Below are 25,486 nucleotides of genomic sequence, written 5' to 3' on the forward strand. Positions count from 1 at the left end.
AAGGCAAGGGAAGCAAAGGCAAAACTGAACTATTGGGGCTTCATCAAGATAAAAAGCTTCTGCACAGCAAAGGAAACACTTGACAAAACCAAAAGATAACTGACAGAATGGGAGAAGATATTCGCAAATGTCTTATCAGATAAAGGGCTAGTATCCAAAATCTATAAAGAACTTATCAAACTCAGCGCCCAAAGAACAAATAATCCAATCAACAAATGGGCAGAAGGCATGAACAGACATTTCTCCAAGGAAGACTTACAAATGGCCAACAGACACAACAAAAAATGCTCAACATCATTCAGCATCAAGGAAATACAAGTTAAAACCACGATGAGATGTCACCTCATCAGTCAGAATGGCTAAAATTAGCAAGTCAGGAAATGACAGATGTTGGTTAGGATGTGGAGAAAGGAAAACCCTCTTACACTGTTGGTGGGAATGCAAGCTGGTGCAGCCTCTCTGGAAAACAGTGTGGAGATTCCTCAAGAAGTTGAAAATAGAGCCACCCTAGACCCAGCAATTACACTACTAGGTATTTATCCAAACTATACAAATACAGTGATTCAAAGGGGCAACTGCACCCCAATGTTTATAGCAGCAATGTCCACAATAGTCAAACTATGGGAGAGACTCCATTGAGAGATGAATGGATAAAGAAGATGTGGTATATATATACAAAGGAATATTACTCAGCCATCAAAAAATGGAATCTTGCCATTTGCAATGATGTGGACAGAACTAGAGGGTGTTATGCTAAGCGAAATAAGTCAATCAGAGAGAGACATTTATCATATGATCTCACTCATATGAGGAATTTAAGAAACAAAACAAAGGATCATACAGGAAAAAATCAGAGAGGGAGACAAACCGTAAGAGACTCTTAATCTTAGGAAACAAACTGAGGGTTGCTGGGGGTGGGGGGTGGGAGGATGGGATAATGGGGTGATGGGCATTAAGATGGACATGTGATGTAATGAACACCGGGTGTTATATAAGACTGATGAATCATTGACCTCTATTTCTTAAACCAATAATACATTACATGGTAATTAACTGAATTTAAAAAAATAAGATAAAAATCTACAGTCATAAATAAATAAACAGCAGAAAAAAATTTGAAAGGGGTAGTGATAATATAAAGGTGATCAGTACTGTTGCGATTATTTACTTATTTATTTTTTAGAGATTTTATTTATTTATCAGCGAAAGAGAGAGTACACAAGGGGAGGCCCTGCTGAGCAGGGAGCAGGGTCCTAGGACCATGGGATCATGACCTGAGCCAAAGACAGATGCTCGACTGACTGAGTCACCCAGGCATCCACGGTGTGATTAGTTAAAAACCATTATATTGTTCAGCCATTCAAAGAAATGTTGAAGGAACCAGGTTTGAAAAGGCAGTGACACTATACTTTGTATACAAGATTATGGCCTTTCTCAGGAGCAGGTTTGTGAAAGTAAGTTCCTGAGATTTGGAAACAGACCTAAACAGCATCCAAACTATAGATGTTTCACACTAAGTTAAGCTTTAGGAGGTAGGTACCACCAGGAGGTCGTGCCAATGTTCCCAAGGAAATCAGGTGAGGAGCAAGTACTTTCAAGAACTCTGGGGGACTTTCCAATCATACTTGGCCGAAGACATATTGCACTGACAAAGGCGAATTGTCATCCTCAATAGGCAAAAACTAAGAAATTCTAAAGAAACATATGATATTCTTTCATAAAAATCTTTTATTGGCACACCAGAAATATCCATTTTTCTAGTACAGCAGCTGTGTGCATCTACAACGGCAATTCTGTGTAGACATGTGTTACAAGTCACTGAAATCTACTTAGCAGGACGGATTTAATACAGAGCAAGAGTAACTATGAGTCCACAGCGGCCCCGCCTTCGAGTCTCATCGGAGAGTAAGTCAAATATCGAACTAGTGTTGCCTGCAACAGAGTTTTCCTGTAGCCAAGAAACCAAGGTGGACACAAACAGGATAGCACCCATTCAATAAATTAGGTACACGTCACTAGAAAAACACCGTAACTGATAGAGATGAGCTAAATAAAGCACACAAGGGAATCGTTAGCTATTTACATGGATTACTTTTTGCCAGAACTTTAGTCTGTGAGCTTTTCCATCCTACCACTTCTCTTTTATCTGTTATTCTTGTTTTCTCATGCGGAATTTCTTGGCTCACTGGCAAATATTGAGACAACTAATCAGACCTCTTTCCGTGTTCTACATTTTCTAAAACTTCAAGTCAAACTAAAGAATCTGAAGGGTAACTGTGTAAGCCTACCTCTATAGAGAAGTAATAAGAATTATCATTCTGCCACAGTCATAGCAATGGCATACAATTTCATTTTCTTCCAAACTCCAGAAAGTTAGGTTGTGAATGGCAGCAGAGTGATGGATTTGTTGTTTGTAACAGGCACAGATATACATGGAGACAAATGAATTTATCCTGAGAATGGGGATGCCGTGGACTGCAAATTAAGATCCCCCATTACTGAAAATGGGTTCTCTCTCTGGTCGCTTTTTTTTTCCACATTCATTTTTAAGGCTTAGTGTCGTTGCAGCATTAACAAGTAAGAATGCTGACATCATTTCTGCCAAAGAAGGCTCTGTGATGAATGACAGCAGGGTACCATAATTAAAATAGCGTAGCTGAAAAGGCATTGAGTTGGTATGTTTCTGGTGCCATGGCCAGAATGGGCAGATTTTTAGCATCATTCTTGGGGAACTGAGAGATCTTGCCAATGAGCCTCTTTGCCCCTTATTTATTTCCTTTCTAGTATGTATAATAATTTGTAATTGTCTTATTTTTGGTTTGCTCTCCTAGCAGAATGTAAGCTCCAATAGGGGAGTAACCACACCTGTGTGTTCACCACTGTGTCTCCAGTGTCTAGAACAGTGCCTGGTCCATAGTAGGTTCTCAGTTAAAAACTTGTATTAAATAAATGAACCAAATCGTAAATCCCCTGATCTGCCTCTGTCTAGAGACTCTCTAGTTTGATTCAATGACCAGGGTTTCTGGCCTGTCCCAATGACCCAGCTATCCTAATGATCCTGCCTGCTGTGACCCTTTGTGTAGCCACATGGCTAATATTTTTGTGCTTCAATGGATAGTAAAACTTCCCCATGCTGCATTCACTCTACCCACCTCTTAAAGGTTAGCTATGCAGGGCTACCACTGCATGAGCGGTAACGGCAAGAATCTTCTAGGAGGTAAACTGCAAGCTCCAAATTCAACCAATTCTTCCTCACCTCTCTCTACGACGACCTCTTTGTCAGAAAGCTTAAGAAAAAGGTTATCAGGGGAATATTCTCTTGGCAATAACAGTTCAGTAAGTCACCAATAACATGATCAGAAAAGAAAGAAAATATAACTCACCTAAATAAAAAATTGTGTAAAATAAAAGCAAAAGCTGGGAGTGGAAACTAAGTGACACGGTGGGCGGTCTAGGTCCTTTGTTGATTAGAGTTGCTGGGCGCAGAAGTGAATGCAGGCATTAGAGCCGGAGAGGTTGGAAAGGAAAGGGCAGAGCAGAGCTGTGGGGTGTGAAGACGCAGGGACCAGCTTTTCTCTCCTCCTCCCAGCTCTCCGGCATCCCACCATGTGCTGGCTGAGCTCCTGCTGTTGCTCTCTCAGGCGGAGATAAGGACGGAGGTAAGGCCGGGCAGCTGGCGCCTCCACAGCCCATCCTTAGGCTATCGAAGCTCTGCTGGAGTAGAAGTCAGGGACTGGGAGCCCGGTGTGAAGCGTGACCTGGGGGATGAGACTGTGAGTCCTGGAGGCACGGCAGGAACCCTCCCTGCATCTGCCCCTCCCCGGGGCACAGTGGCTCTGTTCCTAATTCAATAGAGGACCTGTTCCCTTTCTTTAACGTCTATTCTAGTAGACGTTAAAGAGAATTCTAGTAGGATTCTGCCTGTGCTAAGAGCCTGGCCACCGTGGGGGGTTCCCAAATCTTGGAGACATTTGAGAATATGTTTCTCATCCACTGCCTCTTTTAAGGATCCTGGGAAGGCTGTGTTCCTTCTGACTGACAATGCGACATCCATGGATAGAGAACTGGTGAGCGGAGAACCCTTCTCTTCTCACGTGTCCACTACTTACTCCGATTAGGATGAGACTTTCATTTGGGGAATGAGTAGATGATTGCCAGGTATAAGAAACCTGGGCAGGGGTGCTGTTTCGGTTCCTGTGCAGCCTCGCGCCTCGGTGGACAGCTGCATGGTCGAGGCCGGAGGTGTCTCATGCTCTACTGCCCTCCTTCCCCTTCTTGTCCCTGTGTCCCCAGCCCCAGAGTCTTTCTCTAAGGGTACTCAGAACATCCTGGAAAACACTGAATACCACCGAGTACAATATTCTTGGGAAGGGGAAGCAGCTGAAAATGTGGAAAACTTTGAAGGAGGTTTTTCTAAGACTCACGTCTAGGGCAATTTATGGTTTCCTTTCTTCCAATGTGGAGGCTGAACTCTGAGAGATTAGATTTCAGCCTCCAGAAACCCCATCTAGTCACGGGAAGACAGAAGGGCAGAGGTCACTGGGTTGCAATCACTTTTACTGCACATACTGATAAACAACAATGGTTTTCTTCTTTCTTTCTTTTTCTTTCTTCTTCTTCTTTTTTTTTTAATATCTCCCAAGACTATGGTTCTGAACACAAGGAAAATCACCTGCAGGGTTTTGATCCCACGGCCTATCCATCTTTCAGCAGCAGCTGTCTGCCGAATGGTACACAGCTGAACATGAGAGCTCCCTCTGAGAAGGGGAGGGAAAGCCCAGCCTAGCAGTGCCGGGCAGGGCACCCCCCACCCCGCTCTGATCTTCACCCCAGCCGTGGCCCCTTGACCCTGCCTTGCTCCCGTGAGGCCCCTCATGCCTTAGACACTTAGTGCTGGTTGTTCCCTCTGCCTGGAAAGCTCCACACAGCTCACTCCCTCCAGGGCCCAGCTCACTTGGGATTGTAACAAGGTCCACCCACACCGAGCGCCCTGGCTGAGACTGCAGCCGTCCTCCCCACCTCAGCACCCTCAACCCCCCCTCGCCCTGCCCTTGACTTCGTCTCCCTTGCACTTACTGCCTTCTAGCACGTATATCATTAACACAGTCATTGTGCTTATGATTTATTCTATTTCCCATCACTTGAATGGGAGCTCTACGAGGGCAAGATTTTTATGTTTTGTTTTCACTGATAAATAGCAATACTTACAATAATTATAATAATAGTGCCTGACATATTAAAGGCACTCGGTAGTTATTTGTTGAATGAATGCATTAGAAGAACCTGTTTGCCATTTGCCATAAATTGTAAGTAAGTAGCCTGTAGGCGGGGACTGTTTTCTGTCCCCACGGCCCCTAACAGAACGGAGGAAGAGTGCAGAGAAAATGCTCAGGATTTCTGGTAACGCTGCTAATACTCCAGTCTCATACCTTCACCTCTTGGGCGCTCACGGAGCTTTGCATAAGTCATTCCATCTGTTCTCACGCCAGCTGGTGCAAGTGTTTCATTCCTACCATGGATGAAACTAGGCCTCGGGGCCGGTCAATAGCAAACCATGAACTGAGTTCCAATCTCCCACTTGCTGTGAATGAGACTGTGTCCAAGCTTAATGAAGGGGCTGGTGCTGAGCTGGAATCATCTCAGTTGTCAGCGTTGCTCCCTCTCCCCTGTCCTTTCCTCCGGGGCTCAGTCTGGGCCTTACACGGTTGGCTTCCCTCTCTCAGGGACTAACGTACCACCCGCGGGCCGCCTTTGGAGCCGAGCGGGCAGAAGCTGCTCTGACGCGCGGGGGCACGGCGCTTACCTGCACGTTCCTGTTCAGGCTGACCGCCGGGAAGAACAGACCTTCCACGTTCTCGAAGGCTATGGGACCCTGCTGTTCGTCGTTGATAAAAAATGTCAAAGTTTTCCTGTTCAAGTCGAGGAGGACCCCGATTGTGGCCCCCTTGGCGATCCCTCCCTCCGTTCTGGGGGAAAAGAAAGCAACCGGGTTTCACTTGTCATCATTCTAGAAGCTCCCCTCTTTGTACTAAATGTACAAACCCTTTTGTACTAACCAGTGTTTAAAAGTATCGTTCTCCACACCCCAGGAGCGTTTCTAAATATTTTTTTCCAAAGTCAGCCCTCCTCCCATATCATTTTAGTACCACAGATATACTGGGTATCTGTTTATGTGTTGTGTGTACATCTGTGCTTTGTAAATAAAAGGAGTCAAGATTTTTTGCTTACCACCCCACACCAACTTCCAGTCAGTCCCTTGGGGGACATACCACTCCCTGTTGAGAATACAGGTTCAACTCTGCTGCTCTGCTGTCCCTGAGAGTGAACTCCTTCCCAGAGGGTCTCTACCTCTGAGCCACAGCAGAAGACAAATCTTTCAAGCCCAAGAAAAAAAAGTCAGCTTTGGGCTATCAGAGCTCTGTCCGCAACTGTGTCGTGCACTTGGCACAAATGGTGTGAATTAAACATCAACTCCAAAATTACTTAATTTGAAAGTCAAAATAAAAAAGCACTTAGGCTGAATCAAAAGCATATGCACGAAAAATTGAATGTGGGGCCTTATGCTACCGATTTAATAGAAAAAACTCATTCCAGAAAGATGTTAATTTTGGGCATGTTGAGTTTAAATTGAGAAGGCTCTCTAAAAAATGACAACATCGGAGAGGATTCTCCCCTGCTAAGTGAAACAATTATATTGTAGAAGATGGAGGAGTGATTTTAAGGAACCTGTGTTGAAATGTCATTTTAAAGCAAATTACGTCTCATGCTTCAGTTGATAGTTTCACAAAAGCCATTAATATGGACGCTCAGATTTGCTGTGCCCCCACACTTTGAGGTCTAGCAATGATGAACTTCATCCTCATGTCAGCAGAGCACAGAAACTGGTAAGTGCTGTTCTTCCCCTCTGCATGCAGAATACAGACTGTATGGAGTCGTTAAAGGACAGGTTCAGAAATCGCATCTTGTTAGTTCAAGCGTCAACAATGACAGCACAGTTTGCACGCAAGCAGACATGCTCAGCTTTAAGAATGTGTTTCTTTGCATAGTGTCACACTTGTGTTATTATTTACGCCTTCACTCCAAAATGAAGAAGCTACAAGAGAAAAGTAAGTGGGTACATACGGGAATGGCGTCAGGAATCTAGTGATTGAGGGCTCCCCCAAATGTAAGTCACCAAAGATGACCACTTATCTACTTCTAGTAGGGTTTGATGTCAGGCTGAAATGGTATGTGTGTTCACTTTAAGTTATAATGAATAACACACACCTGGATGGGCGTTTATAGCAAATGTCCGAGGGAATAGGAAGCGGAGGTCTAAGAATCCTCCCGACTAGAGAAGGAGCAGTGATGACCTTCCAGAAAAAGCTAAGACAGTGGAGTCCACCAGCCTACCACTGCCAGACTCGTTTCCTTTTGAGCTGACTGAACAGAGCTGATTTTTTTTTCTCAAAACACCAAAGAGAGTGTATCTTAGAGAAATCTTTGAGAATAAGGTGGATGAGGGTCCATGCAAGACGCGTCTCTACTTATGCAAACCAAATGATCAAGGAAATCTAGGGAAAAAAATAGTTTGGGTTAAAGGATAATCGCCTATATTTTGGTGTTAGAGACAAATCTGAGGAGATTACTATGTTCTCCTTCCCCAGCAAACTGGGTGTTCTGAATTTATACGATAATAAGAGAGTCCCACAAATTCTAAAGCTATCCAAACTGGCATCGTATCTGAGCAGCGGTATTGATGATAACCCTAAGAAGAGGAACAATGACTTCTGTGTTCAGCTGCCTCCAATGTAAGACATTTTCACATATCTCATTTAACCTGGAGAACACTCCGTCTGGAAAAATATTATTATCCTAATTTGGTGGATTCGGAGATGAAGGCTCAGAAAAACTAAACAGCTCTCCTAGTAAGTTGTCAGCCTGGATTTTAGAATCCTGGGATGTTTTCCTGGAATGAATATACATGGGGATTCTTAGTTTCTAGCCACAGAGAAGGGCCTGGGAAAGTGCTCACATCTCTGGCATTACGAAAAAAAATAATCAATGAGTCCATCAGTTCACCACAGAGAAGGACTCAGGTAAGCATAGCAGAACTCCTGCCTGGCCGCCTCCATGCGTCTATTTCATAGGACTTTGAACTGGGGCTCTCATTTCTACCAGAAGCCAACGTGAAGAAGGCTGGGTCTGGGGGCTGCCGGGTACCTGTTGGTGTGCGAGTTGTTGTGCATGAACCAGCTCCGGTGATTGTCCACATACATTGCCCAAGCCTTGTCGTCCTTCCCTAACATCACGTCCTTCATCACGTCGACGCGAGCCACGCCGAAGGCAGGGTCAGGGTGGTTGTCGTAGCGATCCACCGCGAGCTCCCAGTAGTGGACGCCCTTGGAGAAGCCGGTCTTCCCCAGCACCACCCGGTCATCGTAGCTGCTGCAGGTCACGGTCAGATTGTCGTTGGAGAAGATGATGTCCGCGTGTGCCGAGCCAGGGTCGAAAGCAAACCAGGCCACTGGGAACAAGAGGAGGGAGCGGGGTTACCGAGGCAGACGCAGAGACCTCCGTGAGGCCGCACACTCCTGCACGGGGAGGAGTGTCGTGTCCCGTTTTCATGCTGCCATGCAGGAAGGAGGTGTCCGGGCCACCGGGGGCTGTGAGTGAGCAGACAAGGGACCACGTCCTGGGAGGTGGTAGTCTCTGCACCCAGAAGCAGACGGAGGACGCGGGACCGATTCAGCAGGGGTTACCTGACTCAGACTGCACTCCCAACCAGGTGATCCGGGAGTGAAGTGGCATCGATTTTGGAAGGTGCAAGTCCCTGCACCCGGTGACTGGGACAACAGTACACCAGAGACATAAAGGGAGAGGGTGCGCTAAGAGGCCTGTGTAACCCTGAGGCGGGGAGGCTAGGATCTACAGTCCTAGATGGAGGAGGGATAAAACACACTGAGTGAAACCAGGAAATATCCCTGTGGCAGAAGTGCTGACATCTAGTCGTTTTGAAAACTCCCTCAGCGCTAGTGGAAGCTCAGAGGCTGCAAAGCTATCGGCAACATGAACTAATTTTCACGAGTGACTGTGACTTTGGACGTGAGACAGGTCGCTTCCTTCGTACCTTAAAAATAACAGTTTGCAGGTTACTCCTATCGCTAACGTGTTAAAATATTTTGCTGGAGCAGTAGGCGTTTTGGACATTAAGCGAAGAGAATGACATCTTTGCACACGTCGTTATGACCCGAGTTCTAAACGCCGCCTACCAATACCACACTGTGGAGAGATGTCATTGCTGATTTATTGAACCTGTGAGCCACCTCACATGCACTTTGATCTTTGCTATTTGTAACAGAATAAGGTTATTCCATACCTGCCAACAGCTTTTTAATGTCAACTGTTGTCATTCCAAGTGAAAGCCATGGGAGAGAGAAACAGGAAGCAAAAGTGACATTGATAAGAAAACATGTCTCTTTTGATAGACTAATACCAAAAAAGGGCTCAATTTCAAACACTACAAACACTACAACCATTGGTCTGACTTGTACCTTAACCCACGTCAGCACTCATAAAGAGTGCTCTGCATTGATGTATAAGAAAACTGGGGGAAATGTAATCTTGTGTTCGGTATAAAATTCAAAAATACGCTTTTTCTAAGTATTTGAGAAAGTGGTAAAATGGGATTTTCATGACAATTAGACAATTTTATTGACATACAATGAGCTGCCGCTGTTTATTTGGTGGAGGGAATTGAGCATGCCAACCACACAAGAAAAAGATGACAACATGTTCAGGTGTACTTGCCTAACTGAGAGTAAGGTGCAGACTGCGGCTCAGAGCTGTACCCTACAAAGAGATACTTCACATCAAAGCTATGCAGCGGCAACCAGGTGGATACACAGTAACTGTACACACTTAAAAAGCACCAGCTGAAAAAGAGTCACCAGAGGCCTGATTCATGAAAAACCAAAGCCCTTTTTATATTAGTTAACTCTGCTGGGTAAAAATGGTTTCTCTTCATATTTTTTTCCCCGTTTAATAAATCCTCCTCCAATTGATTCTAAACTATACAGCTTAAATTTCTATCAGCCCCCAAGCTCAATCTTTTCCACCATATTAAAGAGATGGTTTACTGTTAAAAAATGGGAAAAATTCGGGGCTGGAGGGAAGCAAAATAAATAAATTAATTAAATAAAAAATAAAAATAAGAAAAATTCACCCAGTTGAGAAGGAGAAAACACTGGGTCTTGATAAAAGCTCTGTTCTATATCACTGTTCCATGCACTTCTAACTTTGGGGGTAACCAGAAGGTGTTTGTCATGACTTGGGCCCAAGTTAAATGATACGTGTATGAATGAATGAACCTAGACTGTAACCTGTATGTCAATAAAAACGTGATAATTTTTAATAATGACATGAATTAAATGTAGTGAAACAAATGACTTCATCTCCTTCTTAGATCATTTTACTACAGCCGTTTTTCTCACCTAAGGGAGGGGAGGGGGCGCTGGTGGAGGCAGGATGGTCTCTGGGAGATATTAGAATCACCTGTGGAACCTTTCCACCCCTCCTTCCTCAAGAGTTGGATACCCCTACCTACCCCATGAGAAGGTAGTTTGGATGGAGGAAGCAGTGTGGTCTTAAAATGTTCAAAGGTGTATGAACTACAGTTTCAAGTGGTGTTGGGGAATGATGTGGAAAATGTAATTTTGATGAGCCCTGGGATATCCCCTAGAAGGGACCATTTAATTTTTTTTTAATTCAGTAAGGCCTTTATACACTAATTTGCAAAAGAACTGAAGGATAATACACTGAGTTAAAAGAATTTTAGAATTAATACAGCAACTTCCTATTAAAAAAAGACGAACGATTGAGTCAAAAAGCAAAACTGAAAGGTATGTCCTTACTTTTGGTTACTTTATTCTACTCTGGGATGAATTCACATACAAAAGGATCATTTTCTTCCAAATCATGGCTAATTTTTATGTTTAGCTTCTACCAATTATCACTTTAAAATTCCTATTAACAGGTTAGAGTGCAGTGAGGACTGAACACAAGGAGTTTTAAAGCTGAATCTCATATCCTGCTTTGGAAATGAATTTACACAATCTGAATAGGGCTTTTAAAAATTTTAAATGAATCATGCCTTCTGCAAGACTTTTCCAAAACAAGTGTTCTGAAGTCTTTTTACACTATTGAAAACATACCACCATACATGTAAGAGTCAACGATTCAACTAGAACAATGCTGTTAAATACAGCCATCACATCTCCCCAGACCCACATTTCATTTTATTCTTGAGACAATATACATTACAAAGACTATAACAGTATTTCAGTACATTGGACACAAGTGAAAACAGTTCCATAACAAAGCATGTTTGAAAGCCAGTAGTGCACAGAAAAACAATAAGAAACATAAAAGCACACACACACAAAAGTCATTTTAAAGAGAGCTTGAAGTCCCTGCATCCTTTTTGCACTGTCATGCTGTGGCCTTCTTCATTCCAGGATGTGGGATGAGCAAAAAGAATAAAATAAAAAAACAAAAGAAACCTTTGGAAATGTGAAATGTGCATCACGTGTATCCATGATTACAATATAGTCCTGAAGAGATCAAACAGGTCTGCATCTTAGATGTTTTAGGATTCTGTTGGCTAGACAGCGTCGACTGCACAGTAACACATGTCTAGCATCCCTGAAATCAACCTAGAGCCCTGTCACAACCTGGTTGGCTGTGGGAAACTTGGGGGAAGCCAGCCTGTGCCATGACTTGGATCTTTGGCCCTTAGGCCAGTTAAGGGTTTCTAATTTGGCTAGTGATGGTCCCTCCCCGTTGCTAGGAAAAATCCGCTATAAGCGGGACTGACCAGTGAGCACAGGCTTTTGCAGAAAATACTTTCACTTTCTGCTCTCTGCTTTGCCTGCTTTGTAGGATGCATTCTGCTGTTGGTGTGTTTGTACTTTATTTTTTCAATAAAGATCTCTTGAGTCTATGTTTAATCAGACCACTCCGGGCTGGATGCACTGATCCAGTCTCCCAGACACAGCTGGTTTCCTGGATACAGCAGGGTTGCAAACCTCCAGACTAAGGCCACAGCCTCCACTCAGCCAGCGCCTATGCCGTGCTATGCCGCTGCATGTGATGACAGAGCAGGTCATCCATGGCCGTACCAGCTGGTGCAAAAAGAACAACTTCACTCATCACTTTCCAATGCCATCATACATTGACCACAGCTCGATGGTTGGGCCTTACGCCACACAAACGAGAACGCCACAAAGCTCCAGCATCCAAATGCTCCTCATACCGGAAGCAGGCCACACACATAGAGACTTGCTCATTGCCCTCTCCATGCACATGAATGGCAAGAACAAAACAGGTATTTCAGAGATGCCATCAAGGCACAGAGAGATCAAGGGGAAGGTCAGACGATCTCAGCTCACCCGGTGCATTGAGAGACTGCAAAGAGGAATGCAAGCTCAGCTGATGGGGTGAGGATCGGAAATCAAAGTAGGATCTCCCGGGAAAGCTGGGTTGTAGATTAAGGGTGGAGGAGAAAGGACTCATTCTACGGAGCGGCAATCTTTCCGAAGGTACTGGAAAAGGGAGTGTCTGTTCTTCTGAATCTGTGTCTAGATGTAAGATCAATGCAAACTAGAGATCAGAAATCTGCTACCTGCCCGAGCGCGGTTCCCCAAGACCTGCCTTACCAATGCGTTTGCACAAAGCCTCATCCACCCCGCAGGTGCCACAAGGCATTTACAAAACCAAAGTGGCTTGGGGCCAGGAGGGCATTGTCAGCAGGTCAGGACTCAAGACCAGAGGACACCTCAAACATCACAGACAATTGCTCTCATTTCCCCCAATTTTTAGTGGTAGAGAAAGTATTTTGGAAGGTTTCCTTTTCATTAAATTTTTTAGAATTGAATTTAGAAACTTTAGAGGTAGATTTTACCCATTGATGACCAAGAGTGAGACTTTTACCCCCTTCAGCTACCTTGGAAGTTATTACCTGTACAACAGTGGCTTCTTAAAGGGTTTATTTAGGAGATGATGATTTCTTTTCTTTTTCTTCTTTTTTCTTTTTTTACCAATTCTTTGCTTTTCCATATTTTCCCCTTTTCTCTCTTATATATATTTTCCATTTCTGAATGAACGAGATGATTTTTCTATCCTAACACACTCAACACTTGCTCTTTGAATAGGAGAGGAAGAGAGGGCTGAACAAGTAATCAGGGAAGGAGGCTTACCTTTGTTTCTGAATTAAGATCAGGCCCCAGAGATGCCACATGGACAGCTCTTGTTTTCTAATGATAAACAGTCTGTGGAGCCATGGTGAGGTGGGTGGGTGGCAAAAATGTCTTTATTTTCAGATACTTGGGTCTGGCATGAAGATCACTAAATTACTAAAATCACTCCTTTCTCTTTTGTCAAGCAATAGCTGGTTCTAGGTAGTAGGGTGGTCTGGTTGGAGATAGATGTTTTACCAATCAGGACCTCCTTAGAACACAGCGTGACAATAATAATTGAAGAAGGAGAGATGGCATGATGGTAATATTCTATGTCCAAAACCAAGGAATTATCTTTTCATTGAAAAAAATAATTTTGTTTTGGTGGCCACAGGATGCTGCTGGAAATATTTTCCTGGTTTGAGTCTGTCAGCATGCTTCTCCGTGTTGAACATACCCTTATCCTATCAAAATGCTATTGTGGGCGTGTTCGAGCCAAAATAACTGGAGTGTGTGTATGTAACAAGTTAAGGTGTGGTATTCCCAATAATAATATATTCAAAGTTTCTTCTACCTAAACTTCATATAATTTGGATGACATGACATATGGAGTCATTTCTTTGTTCAAAAATGGTAAATCAGAGGTGTTTCTTATTATAAGTGTTTCAAGGGGGAATTAGTCTTTTAGTTTAATGGGAAATTTGAAGTACAACACACTACCACAAACTGACACGGGCTTCATTTAGGGGGAGAAGGCCCTATATATGTCAGTAAAAGATTTTTTATTAACAAGAATTTGCTTGAAAAGGTATTTTTCATCAGGTGGTAGCAATCAATTCATTATATTGAAAATAGTTGTTGCTTTAAAAATTAAGGGAAAGGACATACATAGTGAAGTGAATTCTAGAGTATATTGAATCTTCAAGTCATCATCTGAAAACCAATGAATCACAACCCTGGGGAGCATATCTGAGCCATCATGAACATACTCACCTTTCCTATCCTGAGTACCGAGTTGGTGATGGCACCACTCTGTGGGGCGGGGGCTGAGAACAGCTGTGGTTATTCATGGGATTAATAACTTGACACTAAAAGAGTTACTGTTTTTCTAGCCTTTTATGTGGATCCATTATTTATTGATGACCCAATTTCCTTGACTCCTTTCACTTTTGAACTATGCCCTCTTTTCAGGCAAGTTTATTTAATACCCACATTATCCAGCCATTCTCTGTCCTTTTTCCCCACCTATGGCTTCCCATACCCTTCAGCTGGGCTCTTACCCCATTTTCTCTAAGGAGCTCCTAAAAAAAAACTTCTTACCTCATCATGAAAACTTTTCCATGAATTACGAGAGGGAGAGTGTTTTCCACCTGATCCCAGGCAGACTAAACAAGCAGCGCCCCTTTATGCCCTTCCCCATGGGCACACAGTACAAATGTTTGGTCAGGTGCCTGTAAGTCATTTATGTTACTTGTATTATCTTAGATTACAGGAGTCTCAGAGGAAATGCTTGGTAACATCTGAGGAGCAATCATTAAACTTCCCCTTGAAATATCATGGGTTGAGCAACTCATTGCCTCTGGGCAGTCCCCTCCAGTTTGTGGCTATTGCTTATATTCATCTGGATATACCTTTTTGAGAGCTCCACTCATCAACTGTAGCACTACTATCTGGGGCCAAGATCACTAGTTCTTCAAGTATTTGACGGCAGTCACCAATCCCCTTTAAATCTGCCCTTTGCTGGGCTAAAAAGAATCTATTTCCAGCCATTTTTCTACCCTACAAATTAAAAATCTTAACTCTCCTTGTCTTGCCCCACTGGACATATTCAAAAACATGAACCAAAGACACTAATACAATATTGGGTATAGTATTGCCGCTCCCTGGTTTAGTCAAGTCACATAACTCACAATGAACATACACACAGCTACCCAAGGGTATATTTCATGTCACACCTGTGGGATGCAGAGAGGATAACATCCTACTTCATTTCCCCTTGAAAGCACAACTACTGAGATCTGGAGAAGACTTCTCAGCCATTAATGTTCTATTAACCAAGACAAATAGGAATGGGGTTTATCTTCCTCCCTCCACCAAAATACATGATATGAAAGCTATGTTTCAGGTCATAGCTAATATCCAGGATCAATATTATTAATTTTTAACAATAGATCACTAGAGAAAGACAGGTAGCATCTTAAAAGATTCTAAACATCTTGTCATGTTTCATGACATGCAGTGATCCTGTCTGCTGAACGGTTTTGCTGAGAAAAAGCAGCTTATCAAGGAAGACCAATGGAAAGAGCGGTAGGATGCCAGCTGAATTCTGGCATGGTGACTCTAGGCACAGTTATAACTCTGGGGTGGGGACTGTGCTCATAATGGGAATGTGTCAGGACACACTCTCCATCAACTCTGTCAATGGCCACCATTTTCCTCTTGCCCTGGCCTAGACTGCTTTTCCTTCCCACCCGGGACGGCTGGATTCTGGAGTTGAGGCCTATGCTTAAGAGAAGCCATCAAGAATTATCAAAGCAAAGATCAGCTGGGGAACACACTTATTATTTACTGACTTTTGGGTTCAAGGTGAAAATACTGTTTAGGTGGTGTACTCCTGCTTGGCTTACAGTCCCTACTTCTTTTACTTGTTCATTAGTTAACATTTATTGAATACCTACCATATACCAGACATTGTATTAGAACCGAGCAGCTGGGAAACACGAACTTGGAGGGAGCGCTGACCATAAGAAAAAGAATAATTCAGAGAAAATCTTCTAGGGGAGAATCTCTTGACTGACTCCAACATGTACCGAGTACAAAAGATTTCTGTAGTGTGGTAGAATATTTTGGAAATATCCCTCACCAGTCTGTGAAGTGCTATTTTTGGAATTCAAAGAGGAAAAGCAAGCCCACGGGACTTCCTTCTGACACTGCACACTAAGGCAGCTCTCTTTGTGACTGGGAGAATTCTTGGTTATCTTTTTGTCTGGTCACGAACAGCTTCCTGACTCAGGCAGGCCTTGGGTGCTGGTCCAGTTGTATTTCAAAGCCCAGTAAGACAAGATATGTCAGTAAGAACTGCACAAGCAGCATTAAAGATGAGCTTCAGTTCAATTATAAACCAGCTGTAAAATAATTTGCTTTTGTTGGGAAGATTTTAAAGAGACAAACGAACAAAGGAGGCCGAGTCTCCTTAAATGATCTAATAAGCATCCAAAGGCGTAATTATGTCCGACTGGTACCTAAGTTACGATGAGAGGGGGTATTTGAAGCTCTCTTAAGTGTGGCATTCACAGCAGTTGAGAAGTGAGAAACAAATCTGTTTTGAAAAAAATCCCTTTTAAGAAAAGAGTCTCTTAAACACCCCTGGGACAGCTGCATACTCTGTCACCAAATCCTCCACTCCAATTTAGAATATCACGGCATTATTTATAAGTAACTACCATCAGAAGAACTAAAAATTCCTGCATTTCAAATAGTTACAACAGATTCCAAAGGACTCATCTGCTCCCCAGAGTGTCAGCTGCAAAGCATATTCCCCAGAACCAAAGATAGTGTCTGGATCCAGTTCAGTTCTATGGAAAAATTCAGGAAATTCCCTGGGATGACATGAATGTTGTCAAAATTAAAATCTCTCTTTTCTGGGCTCTGAAAACTACAATGCCTGTCACTTTGGATTTTGTAAAATCTACCCAAATTTGTTCAGGTATGATTTACCTACCTTGAGGATTTTGTCTTGGAAATGCACAATCTTCTAACTAAATAATGTTTTGGGAGCTCTGATGCTCTGAATCAGGAAAAATAAAGCAGAGGCATAGGAAAAATGATCTCTGGTGGACAATATACCCTTCCTTATATTATCCTTTATCAACTATTTTCTATTAGTGCTGAATTCTCCATATCATAGGCAGATCTTTAAGACCTATTAAGACCCTTGCAGGAGGCAGGAGGTGTCTATGCCTGTTCATAGCATTTTCTGAAATAGTTAACAGATTTCAGCAGTAATTTTGAAGAGAGAAACCATATAAGAAAGCCAGGGGAACAAATTGAAAAGAACTTGGACATTATCTGCTCTAAGTCCATAGTTTTAGAGAAAAAAACAAAACAAACCCCCCTCCAAACAAAGAAACCCCTCTCTACACTCCCCCCCAAACACAACAACAAAACAAAAACTCCTGAGATCCGGAGAGGTTGAGGGACACACCCCAAGTCACACTGCCTCTCTGGTAGGACAGGATAATGACCCAGGCAGGATTGATTCCAGGGGGATAAAATTTTGGGAGGGACAGGCCATTACTTCTCTTTTGTGCCTTGGAAATGTATAAAAGGTAAAGTTTATGCCACAGGCCATGGGGACATTCCAGTGGTCTCAAGGGTGACCAAAGTTTGTGCAGATAAACCTAGTATCATTCTTTGCATCCTGCACCATATTGAGTGAGAGTGAGTATTTCTTCTCTCAATGGATCAGTTCTATGGACTGGAGTGCTTAGGGATTGAAAGGCAGCCCATCAACCTCCGCTTTGGAATTTTGGTCATGTGGAGTGGTGAGCAGAGGCGTTCTCTGTTGTTCTCCTGAGATTAGATGAGCTTCTTCCCCTCACTCCCCCCACAAGTTTACAACTTCTCTGGAGGCGGGGGGGGGGGTGTTAGTACCTAAGGGTTTAAGAGTGCAGTACTTATGTTGTTCCAAAATCACTATAAAATATCTGCAAAGAGATTTTTGACAGATGCATCTGGGGCTATTCCGGGGCCATATTCTGCTTATACCATGGAATATTCTTTGGGTTATTTCTTTCAATGTGTGGGAGAAGGAGCTATCACATTGGAAGGGGTAGTGTGACCCTAATAGTCTAATAGGGGAAAATAGGCATTTTAATTTTATGAATAACATCTTCTATGCCCCCTTTTAGGAAGCATTTTCTAAGAGGTAATTTCAAGATTCCCTAACCTTTTATTGTCGTTAGAGAAGACAATCCTGGAAAGTGTTGGGGAGATGATTCCTGTGGACATTCAACTAAGAAGATGCTTGAGAGCATCTTGTCTAAAGGCCGATTCTCCATTTATCACTGTTCACCTTCTCTCCAGTTTCCTCACAGTTGAGATATGGAGGGCTGAGAGCATTTGCCAATAAATAGCTCTGTGGTTTCAACCAGAGCAAAGCTCCAAGTCCCGGACCACATTTGATAGGGTCTTCTAAGGACCTTGCAGATCTGGCTCTGATATTCCTTTTCTTTCCCAAGCAGCCACCTGCCCCTGCCAGCAAGGAGAATGTTCTGATCCCAGCAGGGGAGAAGGGCCTCTCTAGGTGAACGCTTATGCTGGGGAGCGAGGGTGGGTGGGTGGGTGAGAAAGTGGAGATGCAGAGGCAGAAGAAAAGGACAGGACCTGAATAGGAGCTTGGATCTGATGCTGGAAAGGACAGCCTCTTCACACCTCCTTCTTAAAGGAAGAATGTTATTTTTTTCACCAAAATGCTAACGTGACTCTTTGAAAGTGTTGGAGTCCATTTCTTGCTGGGGTTTCTGGGTGAACACGAGGCAGCTACACAGTGCTGCTTCATTCTGACAAGATGTTTTCACACGCTAAGCAAACAGACTTAGGATAGATTTCCCTATTTCTTCCTTCCCTATTTCTTCTGCTCTAATGTCAGCACCGAAGTGCACTGTGCTGGGTAGCACAGGCTGGTAGGCCGGGGTCTGACAGGTCACTTAACCTCTCAAAGGCTCAATTATCCCACATGGAGGATGAGATAATAATTACAGTACTTTCTTCTAGAGTGTGGTAGGTGGAATAATGGCTTGCCCAAAAATGTCCATGGCATATAATCCTTGGAATCTGTTACCTTACTTGGCAAAAGGAACTTTGCAGATGTAATACGGTAAGGATTTTGAGATGGAGAGATTATCCAGACGGGCTCAAGGTAATCACAAGGGTCCTTATAAAAAGGAAACAGGAGGTGCGGAGTCAGAAAGAGATTGGAAGACACTACACTGCTAGCTTTGCAGATGGAGGAGGGGGCCATGAGCCAAGGAATACAGGTGGCTTCTAGAAGCTGGAAAAGGAAAGAGAACAAATCCTCCTCTAGAACTCTCTGAAGGAATGCAGCCCTGCTGACACCTCACTGTTTGCCTCGTGAAATCCATTTAGGATTCTGACCTCCAGAACTGCAAGGTAATAAATTTGGGTTGTTTTAAGCTACTGAGTTTGTAGTAATGTTACAATGGCAATAGAAAATTAATGCACAGGGCAAATCTGGAATATTGCGGGAACAGCACAGGAGAGGGGTCTGCATTAGCAGCGGGCATGGAGGTATAAAGTCTTTATAGCTGTTTTAGGGTGAACAGAAAAAATTCCTAGTTTTTCCTTAGGACCTTATAGTGAAACATAGAATGGATAGTTTTTATACAGTTCTCCTACTGGATTTCAGTATCTTTAAAAATACTTCCTGGCCGTCATTTTCATGGAATCTTTTAGTGGACAACGCAGAAAGTTCTTAGAAACTTGACACAAAATGAGATAGAGTTTATTGCACTAGTTTTCTCACTGTATTTTGTATTGGGATTCCATAAAGACTTCTGAGATATACCTAATACCCATTCCCAAGGGTCCCAGATACTATACTGACTTTTAAATGTTAGATGGAAATATTTTTACAATTCATTATATACTTTCTAACTTTCTTAATCAGAACACAAGCCACAGAATGCTGTCTTGACATTTTTTGGAGGGGGGGAGTCCGTTCTCAGTTTTTCCGATTACCTTCCCTGCTCACCAATCCCTCTTTTCTCTTCTAATGTGATGTTCCTAGTCTACTGGGGTCTTCCCAAGTGGGTCATGAGCTCAGTGAACTCGTGCAAAGTAAGAGTAAGTGAGAACTGAAGGAGACGAAGGGCCCTGCTGTAAGGACAGCACGGAAGCGTCTACACTTGAACTTTTTTTTTTTTTTTTTTTTTTTTTTTGCCAATCAGAGGTCATTGTCACTTCTTGACTGTAAGATGATGATCTAGATTGCAGGGTGGATGTCTTAGTTCTAGAGAGGTGAGAGACCATAGTTCTTAGAGCGCTGAGTCAGGTGCCATGGAGTTCAGGAAGGAGGAAGAGTGGAGCCCATAAGCTCTGGGGCAGGCGCCATGCCTTGTGCCTCTTTGAGATCCTGGGCCCAGCACAGTGCCTGACACAACTGAGGTGCTCGATTAATGTTTTTGAATGAATGAGGTTTCGTTATCATAGTCAGGTCAAGGCAGATTTTGAAGTTTTTGCCTTGCATACAGTTATTCCTTGTGTTTGGATTTCTGTCTGTCTGTCTGTCTCTCTATACTCTGGGAAGTCTTCCATCCTTTTTGTATTATATTCATTTTCCCTGCAATATGTTGTAACTTATTTCATGTAGCTACTAGATGTAAAGCAGTCAGAATATTATTTCTATGAAAATATAAATTTAAAAAGCCCTGTTTTAGGTACAATTTTACTTTTAGGGGGCTGCTTATTAGTCAAAATTAAACTCTAGCAGAATTAAGGTAATTTAAAAAATGGAATGGTTCATACATTTCTGGTGTAAAATCTACCTGGAAAACAACTGAGAAACACATATCAAGGGCCTTAACAGTGTTCATGCTCCTTGGTCTGATAATTCCAACTCTAAGAATTTGTTCAAGGAAGATAACAAAGATTTGTGTGGGAGAGTATTGATAGACTCAAGGGTGCCACTCTTCATGTTCTCACTCCTTTGAAGGACTCCCACCTCTGTTAAGACTGTGTGAAGCCATTCCCTGGCAATTCTCCCCCCTGAGAGGGAAGCCAGAGACAGACCATCTCCTCTCAGCCAGCTAACGGCCTCAGTGAGTTATCTGAGCCCCGGGAATGTTACCTTTGTTCTACTTCATTTCTCCCCCAATTACAGAAAAAGAAAAAGGTAAGTCTGTTTAGATAGGTAGAGGGAAAATAGGGAAAAATAAACAGCAAAGTTTCCATTCTGTTCTCAGCCTCCTCTAAAAAGAAAAAATATATATATCTTTCAGGACGAGAGTCTCCCAGACAGAATTAGGCCCAGAACTACTTGGGAAGAAGGCCTTGTTACATAACAGATACTCTTTTGCAGATGGTTTTGAAGACTGTGACAGAGCCATGACGTCTATTAGATGGATTACTTTAAAAATATACACAACTGGGGTTGTGGGCCTCGTTTTAAAATTTCATGAAGGCTCTTAAATTGCTTACAGTTATATTTCTTCTTAAGTCTGGGTAATTTGGTTGAGATTTGCAACTGGCTTTATGTTCATGGCCATCTTAGGGACATTCCCAAGAACTCTGCTTTCGTGGAACTAATCACACTCGAACTCATCTAATAATGCATTTTCTTTTCCTTTTCCCTTTTAATAACACATTCTTCATAATTTCCACTGAATTAAATTATTTTTCATTGTTTTCCTGACTGATCCCGGATATGAATTATGTCTTCCTGCTAGTCCCCTTGGCTTCCTTCCCACTGGTAATAATAACTTGAAAGTATGTAACTAGTTGTGTATCTTTTAAGGCTTGTCTCTCTTCCTAGACTGTGAGCTCATAAAAGCAGGAGTGACATCTGCTCACCCCTCTATACCCACAGGGCAGCACACAGTGAGCCTTTACCAAGCACTGCTCAATAAATAGATAAACAGAAAGAACTGCTTCTGGAAAAAACGCTCGGCATTTATAACAACGTGGACATGTGATCTCCCCTGCATAATGTTACCTGTAAGTCAGCAGATGGTTTCATAATCATTCGAAGAGTGTAAGTGACAAGTGGCTCAAACCTCGGACTAAATGCATGTACATACAAGTGAGACTTGCTATCACATGTGAATTGGACCCTTCTATAATAGAGACTTCTGTTTTGAACTTCGGGAAAGTGTTAGTTGTTGCTAAGAAGACCGCAAAACATCTTGTTACAGTAGAAAGCCGAAACAAACTGCCACGCCATCCCCAAGAGCAGCAAAGAAAGCAAACTTCCAAAGCAAACCTTTCCAGGAACTGTAGGAAGGAAGATTAATAGAGTATAATATAAGTTAATGTACTGAACCCTGTCAATGGCATTTTTTCTCACTGATTTCTAAAAAAACCAAAAAATATATATAATTCTTTAATTCTATAGGCTTTCTCTATTGTTACCAGGTTGATCAAATCTTTTTTCTTAAAATTAGCTATTCATTATATATTTTTTCTTGCTTTCTAAACCTTGTCTCACCATGTGAATGAGTTAGAAGGAGGGAGAAACAAATAGAACAAACCAAAGTTATGGAGAAAGTATGTGTGTGAACTTTATTTCATCATGAGAAAATCACTTCTGTGCAGTAACAGAGAATACTGATATATCTACACGATGATAAGGTTTTCTTTGTATTTAGATACATACCTTATATTTGTACACAATATATAAAATTCATGGAGGAAATTAATTTCTACAGTACAGTTTCTTTGTTGGAAGAGGACTTGTTCCGTTAGTTTCGTTTAGAAAATGACCCCCAGTTCTGTGACTGTGGTACCAGGGATCGCAGTTCCAATCCTGTAATTTATTAGACACCATAATCTTACGAACAGTAAGAGAAACTGAGAAACTACATCCTCCTGCAGGATGAAAAGAGAAACATGAATGCTCAAGCTGCTATGCTAGGAACTGATCTTAGTGGAAGAATATGATTTCCATGATGTATTATGAATAGCAATAGTAGGTCTCAAGATACATATTAGCAACATGGCTGCAAACTGTCTCCCTGCTCTGACGGCATGCACTTCACTCTTCAAGCAAACCGCCTTGTACGCACGTGGGAAACGAGGCCATCATCATGAAGGGCCTTCTGCGTTGCATGTAGGCAACCCTCGGAGCGCTTTAGCATTTAGCATGGTACTCGGGAAAAGAGGCAATGCTCCCAGGCAGGGGTCATCCCAGAGAGAAGTTGCTACACGGGTCATTCGGGAGGGCCGTAGCTACCACATCCCTATAACCCGATGGGAATAGGTTGGGTGGGCATGTTTCCTTCAGCGAATCCTTCTCTTTGACTAGTATCCCTCACAGACTTACCGCTGCTCCCCAAGCACGGTTTTTACGGCTAGGGGCTTGTCAACCTTGCTGTGGGATTTGAAGTTGTGCTTGTTTTTAACCATGTGAACCATTTTAAGGGTGACTGGCACATGCCAAGGTTTGTGGGAAGTGGGAAAAAAAACACCACCACAATTCTTTGAGCTAACATCTTAAATTTGAACAAAATCAACACAATTAATTCTGTAGAGGGAAGGTATGGGGAATGCCAGTGGGGGGTGACTTCTATGATTAAAACGACACCCAGAAAGTCTGAAAATGCTTTGGCACCAACCACAAATACCTCTTCATAGGTTTAATTTCATGTGCTGTGATTGCTTTTAAAATGAAAATGTTAAAAGCCTCAGAGGTTAAACCTGGTCATCAAATGCAAGCCCCTCGTCCAAGAGGAATGGCTTGACTCTGATGACCAAAATATTTACAGTATGGCCAAGAGGTGCAAGTTCTCTGGGGCTTGACCTTGTACGGTGGCCCTTGGTGGCCTAACCCAGCCTAGAGGGACGGGCAAAGGTGAAAATAGCGAGGTAATGCGGAGTTGCTGGTCATTTCCTGTTTGGTGCCCACAGGAAGCCTCAGTCCTGGTGCCGCCGGCCTCGGCTGGGCATGAGATGGAAGCGGTCCGCGCTGGGTAAGCCAGGAGTGGCCGACAGGCCCTCTCTGAACAGCTCTAGCACCCCACACCCACTGGAAACATGTTCAGTCACACAAATCCACAGCTGGAAAGAACCTCGGCCCCACCCTCAGAAACAGGCAAGCACTACAAAGCAATTTAGAATCATCTGGGTAAAACTGGCAAGTGATGTGTATCGTGGAGAATGGGAGCCTGCCCTAGAGCCTAGATACATCTGTTTCACACACCGGGGGGACATTCAGGCCTTCATTTTTCAGCTTCTTCAACTGCAGCTTATTTAGAGTGTTATCAAAGGAAGCCGACGCCCCAGGCCATTTGAACTGCAGCTGTGGACTCTTTGGTTTGATCACATCCACATACCATGGGCTCTCTAACGGCAGGAGAGGAACAGCGGCTTTGTGCCAGAATGCAGAGCAAGTCATGGAAACACTTCAGAATGTGGGCAGTGGTGGGGTTACCTCCGGGCTTGCCAGCCACTTTAGATGCCTTGCAGTTCTCGCTCTGAGGGATACTGCTGAAGGGCCTTACCCTCAGACGTTTGGAGGACCAGGGTCTTGCTGTACTGGCTGACTCCCGTTTTGTTGAAGGCCTTGATGCGAGCGTTGTATGTGCTGTTGAAGTGAAGACCGTCCACGGTGCACATCGTCTCCTTTCCAACATACACCTCCTGAGGGTCAACAAATAACAGACCACCCTTTAACGCCAACCCCTATGAGGGGTGAGGGAGGCAATGTTCCTCAGTGGTTAGGAGCAAGCATTTTGGTGGCAGCCTGACCTGTATTCAAATTCTATGAGATACTAAGCCATTTAATTGACTTTTTATTTTTATTTTTTTTAAAGATTTATTTACTTATTATTTGAGAGAGAGAGAGAGAGTGCAAGCAAGCATGGGGAGGGGAGATGCAGGAGCAGAAGGAGAGAAGGAGAGAGAATCTCAAGAAAACTCCCCGCTGAGCATGGGGCCTGATGTGGGGCTCAGTCTCACGACCCGTGCGATCATGACCTGAGCCAAAACCAGGAGTTGGACAGTCAACCAACGGAGCCACCCAGGTGACCCTAATTGACCTTTTTTTTTTTAAAGATTTTTTTTTTATTTATTTCTTTGACAGAGATAGAGACAGCCAGCGAGAGGGAACACAGGCAGGGGGAGTGGGAGAGGAAGAAGCAGGCTCATAGCAGAGGAGCCTGACGGTGGGGCTCGATCCCATAACGTCGGGATCACGCCCTGAGCCGAAGGCAGATGCTTAACCGCTGTGCCACCCAGGCACCCCCCTAATTGACCTTTTTAAGTCTCAGTTTCCTCATCTGTAAAATGGGGACAATAATACCCAGTTCATGAGGTTGTTAGGGTGATCATATAAGGAGGTCATATGTGCAAACTGACGAACATAGTGCCTTATATTTAACATGGGCCTGCACCTTAATGAATGGTTAGGGCTTAAAAAATTAAATTAAAATTGGGTGCTTATAGTAGCATTATGCTTATTATTAACTTGACGTTTACATATATATTATACCTACCGAGCTCTTTATCCGTCAGTGTGATTTGTAAAAACTGGTTTGGAA

At 43.1% G+C, this 25,486-nt stretch overlaps 1 protein-coding gene across 5 annotated transcripts in view; it reads right to left on the reverse strand.

The window, feature by feature from the left end:
• Positions 1-1,708: 1,708 nt before the first annotated feature.
• TRIM9 (tripartite motif containing 9) overlaps positions 1,709-25,486 on the reverse strand; it is a 111,148-nt gene continuing 87,370 nt past the window's right edge. For 2 of the 5 annotated variants that reach the window (XM_034648449.1, XM_034648448.1), the window contains exons 7-13: positions 24,449-24,587; positions 12,429-12,617; positions 9,790-9,831; positions 9,359-9,382; positions 8,203-8,506; positions 5,804-5,966; positions 1,709-3,758 (exon numbers count right to left, since the gene is read on the reverse strand). In XM_034648449.1, the coding sequence (XP_034504340.1) occupies positions 3,696-3,758; positions 5,804-5,966; positions 8,203-8,506; positions 9,359-9,382; positions 9,790-9,831; positions 12,429-12,617; positions 24,449-24,587 (924 nt within the window). In that variant the 3' untranslated portion in view covers positions 1,709-3,695. The remainder of the gene's footprint in view (positions 3,759-5,803; positions 5,967-8,202; positions 8,507-9,358; positions 9,383-9,789; positions 9,832-12,428; positions 12,618-24,448; positions 24,588-25,486) is intronic. The other 3 variants (XM_034648451.1, XM_034648450.1, XM_034648452.1) reach the window with 3 other exon arrangements.

This window comes from Ailuropoda melanoleuca, chromosome 20 (genome assembly GCF_002007445.2).
Source record: "Ailuropoda melanoleuca isolate Jingjing chromosome 20, ASM200744v2, whole genome shotgun sequence".
In the NCBI taxonomy this organism is placed as follows: Eukaryota; Metazoa; Chordata; class Mammalia; order Carnivora; family Ursidae; genus Ailuropoda; species Ailuropoda melanoleuca.